At 50.6% G+C, this 16950-nt stretch overlaps 2 protein-coding genes across 2 annotated transcripts in view; both read left to right on the forward strand.

Moving 5' to 3' along the window:
- IRF2BP1 (interferon regulatory factor 2 binding protein 1) lies at positions 1–2128 on the forward strand. Its single transcript, XM_060258292.1, has one exon. The coding sequence runs from the start codon at positions 15–17 to the stop codon at positions 1821–1823; it is 1809 nt and encodes a 602-aa protein (XP_060114275.1). The 5' UTR covers positions 1–14; the 3' UTR covers positions 1824–2128.
- A 7261-nt stretch (positions 2129–9389) lies between these two features.
- The window catches only part of FOXA3 (forkhead box A3), a 45762-nt gene continuing 38201 nt past the window's right edge, over positions 9390–16950 (forward strand). Inside the window, exon 1 of the mRNA XM_060257518.1 lies at positions 9390–9955. Coding sequence (XP_060113501.1) covers positions 9884–9955 — 72 coding nt within the window. The 5' untranslated portion in view covers positions 9390–9883. The remainder of the gene's footprint in view (positions 9956–16950) is intronic.

Genomic DNA, 16950 nt, shown 5'->3' on the forward strand with positions numbered 1-16950 from the left:
GCCTGCCCGCCAAGATGTCCTCGGTGCCGGCGGCGTCGCGCAGACAATGGTGCTACTTGTGCGACCTGCCCAAGATGCCGTGGGCCATGATCTGGGACTTCAGCGAGGCCGTGTGCCGGGGCTGCGTCAACTTCGAGGGCGCCGACCGCATCGAGTTCCTCATCGAGACGGCCCGCCAGCTCAAGCGCAACCACGTCCTGCAGGAGGGCCGCTCGCCGGGGCCGCCGGGCGCCAAGCACGCCAAGGACGGCGCGGCCCTGGAGCGCTACGAGGCCCGCGGAGGCGGCGGCGGCGGCGGGGGGCGCCTCTCGGCCGGCGATTACGCGCTCAGCCCCCGCCTGCCCAACGGGCTGGCCCGCGGCCCCGGCGGCGAGGAGGGCGAGGGCAGCCGGCAGAGCCCCACGGCCCGCCGGGCCCTGATCGGGACGGTGCCCCCTAGCCTGGTGCCCCAGGGCCTGATGGGGGCGCCCCAGGGGCTGCTGGCCGCCGCCGTCTCCGGCCTGGGGGGCCGCCCGGCCGCCGCCACCCTGGCCATGGCCTCGCCCCTCGGGGCCCGCCTGGCCTACGGCGACTACGAGAAGGAGAAGCAGCGCAACGCCGAGTGCCTGGCCGAGCTGAACGAGGCCATGCGCGGGCGCGCCGAGGAGTGGCACGGCAAGCCCAAGGCCGTGCGGGACCAGCTGCTGGCCCTCTGCAGCTGCGCCCCCTTCAACGTGCGCTTCAAGAAGGACCACTCCCTGGTGGGCCGCATCTTCGCCTTCGACGCCGCCCCCCGGCCCGGCTACGAGTACGAGCTCAAGCTCTTCACCGAGTACCCCTGCGGCTCCGGCAACGTCTACGCCGGCGTCCTGGGCCTGGCCAAGCAGATGTTTCAAGACTGCCTGAAGGACCCGGGCAAAGTCATCTCCTCCGGCTACAAGTACCTGGAGTACGAGAAGCGCCACGGCTCCGGGGACTGGCGCCTCCTGGGCGAGCTCTTCACCGAAGGGGTGCGCTCCTTCCGAGAGGCCCTGTCACCCGAGGCCATGCCCCAGCAGTACCTGGACAGCAACTGTGCCATGCCCCCCAGCCTCCTCTTGAGGGCCGTGCCGCCTCCTCGGGCCGTCACCCGCCGGCGCAAGGCCTCGCCGGAGCCTGAGGGAGAAGCCGCCGGCAAGATGACCGGCGAGGAACAGCAGCAGAGGCAGCACTGGCTGCCCCAAGGGGCGGGCGGCATCTACCCGTCGGGCATGGCGCACCTGCCCACGGCCGGCCAGGGGCCCTTGCCCGAAGGATCCTTGAGAAACGATCCTTCGCCCATCACTGCCCTGAAGAACGTGGCCGACGCGCTGGGGAACAAAGAGGTCAACCCGGTCCACTCCACCACCGCCCGGCAGAACAGCGCCAGCCCCGCGTCGCCCGCCGCGTCAGGACAACACCGGCTGGTGCCCCGCAACGGCGAGCCGGGCCAAGCGACCACCTCCTCTTCCTCCTCCTCCTCTTCCTCCGGGGCCCACTCCTCCGGAGGGGTCGAGCCCAGCGGCACGCAGAGCGCCCCCGATTCCTCCGGAGGGGCTAGCAGCGCTCCCCTCTGCTGCACCATATGCCACGAGAGGCTGGAAGATACCCACTTTGTCCAGTGCCCTTCGGTGCCCGGCCACAAGTTCTGCTTCCCTTGTTCCCGGGATTTCATTAAAGCCCAGGGAGCAGCCGGAGAGGTGTATTGTCCCAGCGGGGAGAAGTGCCCACTGGTGGGATCCAACGTCCCCTGGGCCTTCATGCAGGGCGAGATCGCCACCATCCTAGCCGGGGATGTGAAAGTAAAAAAAGAGCACGATCCGTGAAAAGGGACCACCACGGCAGAGATCCGGGACGTCGTGCCAGGGGTTGCCCGCCTGCACCCACCTTTCCCCCCTCCCTCCCTCCTCCACCGTGGCAGTGACTGGAATTAGTAACTTATCCCCACCCCACCCAACACCCTCTTTAACCCGCAGGGGACTGAGGCATTTGTATATAAATCTATTTTTTAAATAATATTTCCATAGTAAGCTTATATATGAAGCCACATCTATGTAACCTACTACAAAAAGGGGCGTGGGCGGGAGGGGATGGGTAATTGTTTTTGCTACTCAGTAGTGTAACCGGGGGAAGGAGATTCTTGAACTGGGGGTGGGGGTGGGGAGGCCTTTGCCTGAGAACGGGATTGGGGCTCTGGTTGTTCGTAACTCAAAAAGTTTTCCGGGAACTGCCTCAGCAAATAGGAGGCAGAAGCGAGTTCCGGGAAGAAGGCTGGGTTGAAAAGAGACACGCTGCAAAGACTGGCTTGTGGGAATCCAGGCTGAGAGCTGACCCAACTTCGGGTACAGACTGTGCTTCTGTCATTATTAGGACAGGATTGGAACCCGGGCTTCTTTGGAGGGCACGTTTCCCACCACATCAGTGGCTTTGCAGAGCCTGCCATCCCCACCGCAACCCTGGAGAGAATGTAACGCAGGGGTCCCCTATGAGGCACCCGTGGGCGCCACAGCACTTACCGATCCACTTTCTGGCGTCCACCAATTGTTTTTAGAAAGTAGGTGGGGCCAGGTAGGGCACTGGCCCATCGAGGCTTCTGGTTTGCTCCTGGAAATTGTGCAAATATTTTTAGACTGTTGCAATTGGTCGCAGCTGCCAGCACAGCACAAGGACCTGCACTGGGTTACTGCAGTAAAGGCAATCATTTTGTGACTGGCTCCGCCTTCTGAGGCAGCCATTTTGCAGTGACCGTTTTGTCGCTGCACCATACCGTGTCAGAGTTCCAGACGTGCCCACGGGCTTAAAAATGCTGGGGACTTCTAACGTAAAGATGGGCTTACCGATCTGTCTCGCCTAGCTATCCGTTTCCAGCTCTGGCTAGCGTCCGGGGAATGCTCGGAAGCGAGGCTCGAAAGCCGCAGGCATCAGCCCTTGTTGGCTGTGCCCAGCCACTGGTATTTCCAGGTAGACTGCCTCTTAAAGCGGAGGCTGCATTTAGCGCTGGTGGACAAAGACTGACGAAGCCCCCTGTACAGTGTGGTCTGGGCTGCCGTCAAGATCTGTATCCGTGCTTTGGTAGGTAGCATAGAGGATGCCTTTTAAAATTTCTTTTAAAATCCTCTCGGCTAGCAAATTGTACCACCCAACACAAACACACACACTGTTTCTCCTCCACCTGAACATTCCACCCCCTGGATTCCTAGTTCTCTCCCTCCCAAACCTTTCCAATACCAGCTGTTAAACTTTGTGGATGCCCCTTAATCCTAAACATAACCCCCTGCCCCCCCCTTCAGCCCCAGGTTCCAAACCACCCCCACTCTTGCCAGTTACCCTTGGACCTTTTGGCCGTTCCCTGAATCTACAGGGCAGTCCTGAATCTGTGCAATTTATTTAGAATCCAGAATTCCTGTATTTAGCTGTCTTGGATGCTGGTTACCAGCATAATGGGGTGGGGGTGGGGGGGGAGGGGTTTGTGTGTAAATCTGAAGAAAGCAGGAGGGGCTGAGAAATTGGGGGTGTGGGGTGTGCAGGGGATGCGCAAAGTGCCTCATGTAGATTTGGGGAGGGGGGTGTTGTTATTTTTCATACCAAAAGATTAAAGCATGCACACCAAAAAAACCCATTTTTTTAAATTGCAGAATTTTTCGGGGAGGGGTGATCTGCGGATGGGCGCGGGGGCCTACTTCGTGCATGATGCTCTCATGCAGGAGAAGACCCCCCCCAAAGTGCTTCTTGCTCCAACTATGGGGCACCTGAATTCCCAGTGGCCAAAAGGGAATTAGAAGTCTCCTTTGCCTTTTCCATCGTTGATTTCTAATCAGAGCCTCCTTTTTTCCCCACGCCAAAACAGTTCCATCGCTGTGCTCCTTTGGCTGACACAGCAACGGGCGAGGAGATGAGTTGATGTATCCATTTTATTGTTTAATTCCCAGCACCAACCAAAAGGAAAATAAAATATCATGAAGATGAGAAGGGGGCAGGGGGAAGATCTCTAGATGGAGGGGTTTTATTTGGGGAAGGGGGGAGGAGACCGTTTCTCACCTGGATGAGGAGGTGGCCATAAATCAGGAAGGGGGAGGGGAGATGGGGGGGGCTAGCACCCACTGTGATGTAATTGGGGGGAGTCCAAGTGGGTAAGTGTGGAACTCCCTGCTGTAATGCAAATTGTGTATGGTTTTTGAGATCCGTTTCACTCATTGGCAGATGACTCTGCCAGTCTTGTGTAGGGGCGGGGTTTGTGTTGCAGATGGGAGGGACATCGAGGGAGGGGTGGGAGGGAACGGACAGGGCGATCAGATCCCTACATCGGAGAGCGCAAGGGAGGAGAGACATCGAACTGTTTTGTATTTCTTTTACTTGTCTCTTGTCAATAAACTTGATTATCTTTTTTTCCATTAGGATAGTTTCCCTCTGTTTCATTGTTGCGCTTGAGTGTGTTTGATTCATTTTGCGCTGTGGGACGGTGCATCGATGGACACCGGTCATCCAACCTCCGTTACGAGTTAATTCTTTAATTTTTTTTAACCTCATAGGGTGGTGCAGATGGCTTCTTATTCCCTGCTCTCTCGTTTCCGTCCACACAACAACCCTTTGTAGTAGGTTAGGCTGAAAAGATAGTAACTGGCCTAAAGTCACCCAGGAATTTTTGCGGCGGGGCTGTGATTTTGAAATCCAATGTCGCGTGCTGCATTGTGTTCTTGAAAGAATGCTCACAAACATTCCAACTTCTCAGACAACTTAACTACAGGAATGGTTGCAGTCCGCCTTCTCTGAGAAAAATTGTCAGTTTGGGGGAATTAAAACTGCATCCGAATTGAGTTCCGCTGGCTGTATCTTCTGTTTTCTCTGCAGCACTGGGAATTGATACTTCTAAGGCAGACGTTAAGGGCTAAGAAGGCAGGAAGAAACTGTCGTTCACCTCACAGTAGAATCCAGGAGCACCTGAAAGAGTAACCAAATTTGTGGCAAGATATGAGCTTTCGTTTTCGTCACTGCTCACTTCTTCAGACATCACAAATTTTGTTAATTGCCACACATTGCGTTCGCCTTTAAGTTGCTACTGGACTCTTGTTCTTTTCCGCTGCTACAGACAGACTAACGTGGCTACCCATCGTGATCTGTTGTTCCTTTAAATTTAGGGAATAAGCCGCCATTCTTTATAAAAAGGTAAAGGTAGTGATGCGACATCACTCTGGGGTGATGTCGCATCACGACGTTTTCACAGCAGATTTTTTACAGGGTGGTTTGCCATTGCCTTCCCCAGTCACCTACACTTCCCCCCCGCCCCCAGCAAGCTGCAGACTTCTGGTATACCCACATATATAGCATTATCAGTGTACAGAGTTATATAAGGAAAGGGCAGATCCCCACACCAAGGAGTTTGCAATCTAAACAGTAGATGGGTTTGGAAGTAGAGAAACTAGGCGTTATGAAACACATACGTGCCTTGGATCTTGCAGTCATAAAACACCAGTACAGGAAGGAAACCTAAGAAGAGCCCTGCTGGATCACACCAGTAGTCCATCTAGTCTACCATCCTGGCTCACGTAGGCCAACCAGTTCCTCTGGAGGTCCAACAACAGTGCAAAGAGACCAAGACCTCCCCTTGATGTTGCCTCCTGGCTCTGGGTTTCAGAGGATTAGTGCCTCTGTGGAGGTTCCCCTCAGCCACAATGGCCAGTAGCCATTGATAGACTTCTCCAGTTTGGTCTAGCACAAGGTTTCCTCCCTGTGGCCCGGTTCTCATCCGGGTGGAGGATGCTCGGGGAGCAATACAGATACTGCACACCGGCCAAGAGCTTTCCCTGCCCTCTCTGATGTTTCCGAGCATCAGAGAGGGATGGGGAAGGGTGTCTGGCCAGCACGCAGTGTCTGTAGCATGATTGCTACAGGTGGTGGCTTGGGGGGCAAGGGCTGGAGCGTGGCGCAGCATGCAGCGCCGAAGATAAATAGAGAGGGGAAGGTGGAGGGGGCTGTCAGGCCTCACCTGGTGACCCGGTATTGAGGCTTCCATGGCCCGGTACCAGCTCATGACCCTACAAATGGGAAACGCTGGTCTAGCGGTTAAGTGAGCGGACTCTTATCTGGGAGAGCCAGCTTTGATTCCCCACTCCTCCACTTGCACATGCTTGGATGGGTCATCCATAATTCTTGCAGGAGTTGTCCTTGAAAGCTTCTGTGGAGAGCTCTCTCAGCCCCACCCACCTCACAGGGTGTCTGTCGTGGGGAGAGAAGATATAGGAGATTGCAAGCCGCTCTGAGTCTCTGATTCAGAGAGAAGGGCAGGGTGTAAATCTGCAGTCCTTCTTCTCCATGAATCTATCTAAGCTACCTTTAAAGCTGTTTATTCCTGTTGCCATCACTCTGGCAGCAAATTCCACCTTTCGATTGGTCTCTGTGTAAAGTATTTCCTTTTGTCTATTCTGAACTTACTGCCCATCAGCTTAACTGGATGCCTTTTGAGTTTTAGTATTTGGAGAAACGAAACATAAGAGAAGCCATGTTGGATCAGGCCAATGGCCCATCCAGGCCAACGCTCTGTGTCACACAGTGGCCAAAAAAAACAGGTGCCATCAGGAGGTCCATCAGTGGGCCCAGGAGAAAAAAGTTCTCTTTGTCCACTCTCTCCACCCCATGCATAATATTATAAACTAGGGGTGTCAAACTCATTTGCTATGAGGGCTGGATCTTGACCTTGTCAGGCCGGGCCATGTATGTCATAAAATGTAATGCCAGGTCAGGAAGATATAAACTTTATAAAGGACACAACGCACACACTCAGCCTAATCCACCTCACTGACTTGCTGAGCCTCAGCCAACAGAAGGAGAAGAGGCTTGGCTTAGTAAATGCTGTGTGATCAAGAGAGCCTGACAAAGCTAGCTCTCCTTCCCCCACTTCCTCCCCAAGGGAGGAGCTTTGCTCTGTAGCTCCTGTGCGATTGAGCAAGCCTGGCAAAGAAAGTCGTGATGCAGAAGGAATCAAGAGGGAGAAGGAAGCAGATGACAGTGAGTTGCTCGGGGCCTCCATTTAATACAGGGCAGCTGTGGCTGAACAGTTGAAAACTCTACACACATCCCTTGTGTCCTCCTGACACAAGACCCCTGAGCATGTCAGCTCAAGGATTTAGGGGACCCTTGGTCGACGTGCTTCCCACCCATGGAGCAGACTGAGAATCCTCATATGCTGTTCCTGACTGTCTTCTGAAATGTAGCGGGGGTACCAAAGGGCTGGCCATGTGGTACCAATTTCCAGCAGATGCCCAACTACAACCACCCTCTGAACCCGGCCTGCAATCTATTTACCAATGGAGACTTTCTGCTTCCCTGTCTGTCATGAGCCCTGACGAGGAGGAGCTGGAAGGGTTAACAGACCTGGAAGAGTTGCCAGCCAGTTCCTCAGCTAAACAAACAGCAGCTGGCCCATCAATCACTCTCCAGGCACCAGTGTCAGCTGTTGACGATCAATCTCCTCCAAGCTCTTCTGCCATCTCAAGAGTTCGAAGCAGGCTCCGGAAAGAACTTTCAGAGCGAAGACATGAGGCACGTCGATGCTTCGGATCTCTCAGCCCTGAGTTCTAACAGAGTCACTGGCACCCAGGAAGCAGGCTGATTGAGACTCCCATATAGCTCCCACCCAGGACCTGGTAACCTTGTGGAAGCAAGGCTACCTGAACCAGCTTCCCGCTGGGATCGAACTCAGGTTGTGAGCAGAGGGCTCCGACTGCAGTACTGCAGCTTCACCACTCTGCGCCACGGCACTCTTATATGTATATGCTGTATATGCTCAGAAAAGGAAGTTGAAACTGTCACTCACGTTCTTTTTACATTGTGAGCTCTATTCCAGAGAGAGACATCGGTTAATATTTCCATTACTCTCTATATTTAAACCTCTGGATAATTATCTGAAATTTGCAGATGTCGTGTTACTGAAATACTTATTGGAAGACACTAAGAAGTCTGTAGGGCTCCGTGGCGCAGAGTGGTAAAGCAGCAGTACCGCAGTACTGTGATCTGAACTCTCTGCTCAAGACCTGAGTTCGATCCCGGCAGAAGCTGGTTTCAGGTAGCTGGCCCAAGACTGACTCAGCCTTCCATCCTTCCGAGGTCGGTCAAATGAGTCCCCAGCTTGTTGGGGGGAAAGCGTCGATGACTGGGGAAGGCAATGGCAAACCACCCCGTAAAAAGTCTGCTGTGAAAACGTTGTGAAAGCAACGTCATCCCAGAGTTGGAAACGACTGGTGCTTGCACAGGGGACTACCTTGTTAAGAAGTGTGTAACGCAGGCAGTAGCAAAATATTGTTTTTTACCCATAAATAAGCGGAAGTTTTTAACAAAGTAGAGAGGGTTAATAATGCCATTTTTAAGGTTTAACATTGGTGGAATATGAGAATGCTTTTATGTAGTCAGAAATTATGGTCAGTTATTATGAGGTTTTGTATACTGTTATTACTGGTCAATTAATCATAATAAATTGGAAATTGGGCCATTGCAAGAAGCGAAGGCTTCCACAATCCACAGCAATAGAAAAAAGCAGTAGACAGGTTTCACCTTTAAGACCAAGTAAGTTTTACTCAGAATGTAAGCTTCCGTATGCTCTAAGCAGACTTCATCGAACAAAAAATGGAATGGCAAGCTGTTCTTAATATAGAGAAAGTGGGCAGTGTGTTGGTATGTAGAGTCATTTAGCAGATTAAAAGAATCACAAATTGGGGTTCAGTGTTAGCTAGTGTTGAACTGGGCTGAAACAACAGGGGAGGGTGATAAAAAAAACAGATTGATGTTGTAGGTGTGAAGTGCCATAAATCTGGGAATCATTCTGGTTTTGTTCGTTCTGGGTTTAAATAGAAGGCATAGTTTCTCAAGAGGTTATAACATCATTGTAGTTTGCCATTAGAAAAAAAGGAATACATTAAAATATAGTTGAAGATGGGTTAGTATATGTAATGAGATAAACAGCCAATATCCCTTATTTGAGTATGTCAATACACACACAACCCCCTCCCCCAATATTCTGATGCACTGTTCTAAAAGAGAAAGACATATTAGTTTGCTATTAGAAAAACAGGGTACATTAAAATATTGTGGAAGATGAGTTAGTATATGTAATGAGATAAACAGCCAATATTCCATATCTGAGTACGTCAATACAATGCCCACTTGGATCTATCTACTTGGAGCAATCCACAGCAAGCCTGTCTGCATTTCCATAAGCAAAACGTTGGCGGTGGTGGCCGTGTGGGACCAACTAGAGTCCCGTGTGCAGTTTTGGTTGCTGAGCCCAATCTTGGCCAAGCTCTTCTCCTCCACCAGGTGGCAGAGGTAACCCAATTCGCACCGCTCGCCATGGCTCCAGGTAGGAACATTTGACTAGCCAGCCAGCGGGCGGAGTAGAGGGAGAAGTGTCTGGCTTTATAAAGACCTGGTTCTGGAGAGACAGCCAGCCTTTCACATCTGGGAGACAAGCTGAAGCAAGGACATCTACCAACTCCAGGCCCACACGGCGGCAGCAGTCACAGAACCCGTCGCACCAAAACCATCCCAACCAAAGTTGCGACAGACTCAATGCCCAGATATTGGGTGGATCTGGATCGCCTTGCTTCATTCTACGCCATGGACGCCTGTTGAAGCCATTCACTTCTGACCAGGCGTCTGCTCCTGAAAGGCCACCTACGCATCTTCTGAAAAGGTGGCAGAAGGCACAACCACACTTGACCGACTATTGCTTCGAGGGGTGAAGTCCATTAAAAAAAAAAAGTTATTTTTGAGAAGGCAAAAAAAAAACAAAACCAAACCAACCCAATTAACACCGGCAAAAGAAAAGAGAATCCCGGATTTCACTTTAAAATACACAAGTTCCCTTTTTTTTTTCTCCCTGTCCTGGGATTTTGGAATGCTGGGCTCCATCAAAATGGAATCGCACGATCTTTCTGAATGGAATTCGTACTATAATGAACCCACAGAGGTAAGTCAAGAGAGAGGAAATGAAATTGGAACTGTTGTGCTTTCAGAAAGCGTTAACAGGAGCAATATTGATTGGGGGGGGCGGGTTGCATCTAACTTTTCTTTGGGGTGCATAGAATAATAATAGTTTTGAGATTCATTTGTACTGCAGTCCCTTTGAGGAGGGCGGGCGGCTTCCAGAACTGTGGACTAGCTTTGGGGCGGACTTGGCAGCTAAGAAAGTCAGTGGTGACCATCAACATGCGGCAAATGAAACCAGTTTATTCTCACAGATCACAGACGGATCTGGTCAGGAGTTGATTTTTATTGCTTTCAGTAGCATTTGGGAATTGCCTTCCCGGATCAGGGCATCTCTCTTCTCATTTCCTGATGATCGTGTTAGAACGGTGGCCGTGTTAGTCTCTAGCAGCAAAACAAACAGGCGGCGGGTGGCAACTCCGAGATGCACAAATTGTATCCAGCAGAAGCTTTGGGGAGTCAAAGCTCACATCTGCTGGGGGGGGGGGGGGACAAAATGTTTAATGTGCTGCTGGACTCATCTTCCATCAGCGTTGTGTCCCCAGAGTGGCTCGTGAGCCCGGGTGCTAGGGAGGCCTTAGTTGCCAACATCTGGTATTCAGTGGTATACTGCTTCTGAAAGGAGAGGTTTCGTTCAATTCAACAGCGGACAGGCCAGGGTGTCAGCTTGCCCGATGGCAAGTAGGCCCCTGACGAAGTAGGCCCCCTTAAACATTAGACAATATGTTAAAAAGGTTAATGTCCTTTTAGTAGCTTGAAAATATAACAGAAGTTCCATTATTACTACTATAATGCAACTAGAATTTACATTGCGTTTAGGGTTGCCAGCCTCCAGGTGGGGCCTGGGGATCTCCCGCTTTTACAACTGATCTCCAGCTGGCAGAGAATAGCTCCCCTGGAGAAAATCTGTATTTACATTTAATATCTACTGCATACTGCCAGCAAAATGTACAATAGATGTACGCTGTAATTACTAAATATATATATATATATATATATACACATTTATTTCGCAAATGTTTTAATTGTACCTTTTTTCCACTTATGTGTTTTTTGAAAAATTTATTTCTTATAAAACTTAAACGATAGCCTTATAGGTGTGGGTGGTCACCTGGCAACCAATATTTTTAGACCCAGTTCGCCGCTGCTAGGAGGCCTTGGTTGCCAAACATCTGGTATTCAGCGGTAGATTGCTTCTGAAAGTGGAGGTTTCGTTCGGCTATCTGGACCAAGAGCCAATACCACAGCCACCTCCTTGGGATTTGCGTAATCATTTTTTTTTTAAATCGCCCTTTTTGAAATATATATTTAGCAAACATTAACGTACAGTTTTTTAAAATGCTCAAGAACAGAAGCCCTGTTGGATCCTTGCATTTCAAATCAAGTTCATTTTTCTAGCAGGTTGTCCCGCCATCTGCCTTCCCTTATGCAGGCACAACATTGGTCTCTCTTTTTTTTTTTAAATCAGATTTGAATGTTGGCACGGCGAGCTCTTCCCAGCTATCTACGATAACTATCATTGCTGTTTTTAGAAATCATGCAGTTACTACAACGTTATATCCCCAAGTACCTCTGCAGAAGGTAGAAAGTTACCTTAAAATTAGCTTCAGGTACAGCATTTCCAGTTGCCCCTTCTGTAAGACCTATGTTCAGAATGCCTTTATAGCCAGATTCCAGCCAGTTAAGCGCCCCTTCCCACAGATTATGAGATTTTGCATGGAAACAGACAAGGAAATGCACACAGTTACTTTCTGCTGGGAATGCAAGGGCTGTCTTAGAGAAAATCGTTCCTGACTATTGTGGGGCTTTATTTTTATTTTACCCTAAACTGGATGTTCCGCCCAGCCAGGAGTAGAGGCGACTTATGGACCTTTGTCATTTGAATGCAGTGCTTGCACAAAACATGCCAGCTCTCCAATGGCACCTCTCAGTCCCTTGCTTGGTGTTCTTGCAACACCCAGCTATCCCCGACACAGCTGTTCCACCTCATATTTACTCATGTGCAAGTCTCTGAGATAGAAATTTAGCAAGTTATGAACCCTGTGGCAAGAGTGAATTGACAGAAGCCTCTCTTGTAATAGGAGAATCGCTGCACTCGGGATTAGGTTTGGCACTGACAAGGGGAAGTACTTCTTCACGTAGTTGCGTAATTAACGGGTGGAACCTGGGCACAGAGCTGTTAAGGCATTCAGTATTTGGGGAATAGGGGGGAGGAGTAACTTTTGTGAGAGGTCCACAGGCACCTCCACACAAACAATAACCCCCTCCCCTCACAACACCTCCGCCATCTATCCAAATAGCCTAGCCAATTCCCCCCAACACCAGTCTTTGCATTGGACTTGTTAGAAATCAGACCAAGCTTCATTTGACACTTTGGCAAACAGGGGCGGGGTGTGTGTGTGTGGAGGCATAAAAGAGCCTTCACACACTTGTGGATGCTTGTTCTGTTATTGTGGGATGTCTCCCCTTTATCTAACCAAGACTTCTGTACCACACGCTCAACCAATGCTCAGTGCGGTTAGCAAAAATGTTATGCTTGATAATAGTAATTGTCATTATTGTTATTCCGAATGTAAACCTTTGTGTGATCTAAGCACACTTCATCAGACAAGGAATCAGGCACAGTGTACTCACTGTGCCTGATTCCTTGTCTGATGAAGTGTGCTTAGAGCACGCTAAAGCTGACATTCTGAATAAAACTTTGTTGGTCTTAAAGGCGCTCCTTGACTCCTGCTTTGTTCTACTGCTTCAAACCAACGCAGCTGCCCATCTGGATCTGTTTGTCGTTATCGTTGTTCTCGGTCGTATAAATGACAGTAACGACGATAATAAGAAGCTCCGAGGGTTAAGAGGCGTGTGATCATTGAACGGAATCTGTCCCGCTCAGATGCAATGGGAAGCCATGCCAATTAGAAAAGGGGATGGGACACAGCAGAAAAGAGTTTGGGATTTGCAAGCAGAAAGTCCTGGCCAGTTTACGTCTCCTTCTGTTCTTTGCGAAAGATGCTGCTGCTCAAAACAGACAGTTATGGGCCAGGACGGAACCCGAGGATTTGGTTTGGCATAAGGCGACGTCATACGTCCAGCATCAAGACCCCCTCTCCACCCTGTACCAAGATCTACTTACCTAAAGGCATGCCTAGCTTATGATAAAATAACACCCAAGGTTAAACATGCAAATGCTTCCTGCCGAAAGCCCCATGTCAGGGGTGGCCAACGGTAGCTCTCCAGATGTTTTTTGCCTACAATTCCCATCAGCCCCGGCCATTGGCCATGCTGACTGGGGCTGATGGGAGTTGTAAGCAAAAAAACATCTGGAGAGCTACCATTGGCCACCCCTGCCCTATGTAGTGGGAAGGGCGGACTACACGTCAAATAACTAAAAATAAATCAAATCAAATACTTAGGGAAGGAACGGTGACTCAGCGGTAGAGCATCTGCTTGATAAGCAGAAGGTCCCAGGTTCAATCCCTGGCATCTCCAACTAAAAAGGGTCCAGGCAAGTAGGCGTGAAAAACCTCCGCTGGAGACCCTGGAGAGCCTCATAAGTCTTAGGGAGGGCAGCTCAGTGGTAGAGCATCTGCTTGGTAAGCAGAAGGTCCCAGGTTCAATCCCCGGCATCTCCAACTAAAAAGGGTCCAGGCAAGTAGGCGTGAAAAACCTCTACCTGAGACCCTGGAGAGCCACTGCCAGTCTGAGTAGACAAGACTGACTTTGATGGACCGAGGGTCTGATTCAGTATAAGGCAGCTCCATATCTTCATGTTCTTCAGCACCTTACAGACCAAAAAGATTCCTGGGGTCAAAGCTGGCAGCGTTGACTTTTGGAGGTTCACACCCTGAAAATCTCTTCGGTGGGACTCAAATCTAGCTGTTGTACTGCTGACCGCAGCTCCCCTCGGAAATTAACTGGCATCTAGTGCTGCAAAAAGTTCTGCTTGAAGGGGCACTGTCTGTGAAGGCTCATTCACAAATACAAATAGAATGGTCGCTCAGAGGCCCACCAAAGGCTAGGGCAGGGGTGGCCACATAGAACAAATGTCAGATGTTTGAGAGCCGCAAGACACAAACATCTGACGTTTGAAAGCTACAAGACAGGAAGGAAGGAAGGAAGGAAGGAAGGAAGGAAGGAAGGAAGGAAGGAAGGAAGGAAGGAAGGAAGGAAGGAAGGAAGGAAGGAAGGAAGGAAGGAAGGAAGGAAGGAAGGAAGGAAGGAGGGAGGAAGGGAAGGGAGAGGTGGAAAGAAAGCATCTTTAAATGCATTCTCCAATCTACTGGCTGGCTTGGCTTGGAGAAGTGATTTGAAGACAGATCCAAGAGGGCAGCCGTGTTGGCCTGAAGCAGTTGAACAAAGCAGGAGTCAAGTGTCACCTTTAAGACCAACCAAGTTTTATTTAGAACGTAAGCTTTCGTGTGCTCTCTAAGCACACTTCATCAGACGAGGGGATCAATTCTGCTCGCCCCACCCTGGCTCCTGGCTCCACCCCCAAAGTCCCCAGGTATTACCTGATCCCGTCGTCTGATGAAGTGTGCTTAGAGAGCGCACAAAAGTTTACGTTCTCAATAAAACTTGGTTGGTCTTAAAGGTGAAACTTGACTCCTGCTTGATTTAAAGACAGAAATGCCTTCTCCAAGCCAGCTGACAGGGTGGTGTGAGAGCCACACAATATGTGTGAAAGAGCCACATGTGGCTTCCAAGCCTCAGTTTTGCCACCCTTGGGCTAGGGTGTTCCCCCAGCCTCCGACGAAGGAGTGGAACCCTTCCCTAGGTGTGCATCTGCCACCTAAATGACTTTTATTATCTTTTTTAAACATGACTGTTTGGCTTTCAGTGGGGCTCCATGACCAAAGGGAACCCATGGAGGAAAAAAAAACAACCAGCAAAAGTTATTTGAGAGGTGGAAGGGGGTAGCCCATTCACACTGTGATGGATAGGAATGAATAGCCATGTCAGTCTGTCTGCAGCGCTGTAAAAGAGCAAGAGTTAGGGTTGCCAATCCCCAGGTGGGGGCAGGGGATCCCCTGGTTTTGAGGGCCCCCCCCCCGCTTCAGGGTCATCAGAAAGCAGGGGGGGGGGAGGGAAATGTCTGCTGGGAACTCTATTATTCCCTATGTAGACTTATTCCCATAGGAAATAATGGAGAATTGATCCGCGGGTATCTGGGGCTCTTGGGGGAGTTGTTTTTTTGCGGTAGAGGCACCAAATTTTCAGTATAGCATCCAGTACCTCTCCCCAAAATAACCCCCAAGTTTCAAAAAGACTGGACCAGGGGGTCCAATTCTGTGAGCCCCCAAAGAAGGTGCCCCTATCCTTCATTATTTCCTATGGAAGAAAGGCATTTAAAAAGGTGTATGGTCCTTTTCAAAGTGATGGCCAGAACTCCCCTTGGAGTTCAATTCTGCTTGCCGCACCCTGGCTCCTGAAGCCACCCCCAAAGTCTCCTGGCTCCACCCCGCCAAAGTCTCCTGACTGCACCCCCAAAGTCCCCAGGTATTTCTTGAATTGGACTTGACAATTCTAGCAAGAGTCCACTTAGCACCCTAAAGACTAACGAAATTTGCGGCAGGGCCGGAGCTCGCGTGAGCCGCTGTTCCCTTCTTCAGATCCAGAAGCGAGCAGTAGCTCACGAAAGCTCAAGGCCCGTCACAAAATTCGTTAATCTTTAGGCCCCACTCGACTCTTGCTCTTTTCGAAGGCCGCAATAGTTTTGTGTGCCCTTTTACCTTCCTTTCAAAGGTATTTGACGCAGCTGGGGATAGGTCCTGGGACCACCGTATCTCGCTGCGCTGTCGGACTTCAACCCCAAACTCCAGGGCAAGAATCCCTGACCTCCGAAGGCCCTCTTGGGAGCTAGCGGGGGATTTCTGGCAGGGCATATTCCTTCCACCGTATGCTGCCCCTTAGGAGGGGCTGGGGGATAGAGTTGTCAACCTCCAGTTGGGGGCTGGAGAGGTCACGGAATGATAACTGATTTATTTATTTAAAGCACGGCTTCCCAAACTTTTTTCCCCCTGTGGCCTGGTTATTTTTACACATCTCCATTGTGGCCCACTAAAATTCGGGAGTGGAGCCAGGAGACTTTGGGGTGGAGCTGGGAGATAGGGATTATGTCACAGAGACGAGGGAAGGAAGGATGAAAAATGGAGCTCAGGCTTTGCAGCCTGTGTCGGTCTTCAAGGCTAGCTTTTCTCAGCACAACACAGAGATGGGGGAAGGAAGGAAGCCAAACAGAGCTCAGTCTTTGCAGCCTGTGTCAGTCTTCAAGGCTAGCTTTTCTCAGCACAACACAGAGATGGGGGAAGGAAGGAAGCATAGCAGAGCTCATGCTTTGCTGGCGACGGGGCTAGCTTTGGCTTTCTTGTGACCCGGTATTGAGGCTTCCATGGCCTGGTGTCAGGTCATGACCCTGCAAATGGGAAACACTGATTTAAAGCATTTATTCCTCTTTTCCTGGAGGAAATGGCTGCCTTGGAAGGTGGACCGTATGGTGTTCTACCCTACCGCAATGCCTCCCCTCCCCAAAGCCCACTCACCCAGGCTGCACCCTCAAATTTCCAGGTAGTTCCAAACCTAGATTTGGCAACCTTTATGTGGGGCCAAAATTCCAGGGCTCTGGGGCCCACGGAGTCAGCCACAGCGTGCAGGTCGCTTGCCCATCATGTTCTGGCTGGGTCTAAGTGGTCTCAGGAGGATAGGGTTGTCAATCCCCAGGTGGGGGCAGGGGATCCCCTGGTTTGGAGGCCCTCCTCCCACTTCAGGGTCATCAGAAAGCGGGTGGGGGGGGAGGGAAATGTCTGCTGGGCACTCATTCCCTATGGAGACCGATTCCCATAGGAAATAATGGAGAATTAATCCATGGGTATCTGAGGCCTTCTGGGGGGGCTGTTTGTTTAGGTAGAGGCACCAAATTTTCAGCATAGCATCCAACACCTCTTGTCAAAATACCCCCCAAGTTTCAAAAAGATTGGACCAAGGGGT

The sequence above is a fragment of the Heteronotia binoei genome, chromosome 17, assembly GCF_032191835.1.
Source record: "Heteronotia binoei isolate CCM8104 ecotype False Entrance Well chromosome 17, APGP_CSIRO_Hbin_v1, whole genome shotgun sequence".
Taxonomy (NCBI): Eukaryota; Metazoa; Chordata; class Lepidosauria; order Squamata; family Gekkonidae; genus Heteronotia; species Heteronotia binoei.

Bases quoted from the DNA above. Each gene is read 5' to 3' on its own strand.
- IRF2BP1 (XM_060258292.1), top strand. From the start codon at position 15: ATGTCCTCGGTGCCGGCGGCGTCGCGCAGACAATGGTGCTACTTGTGC.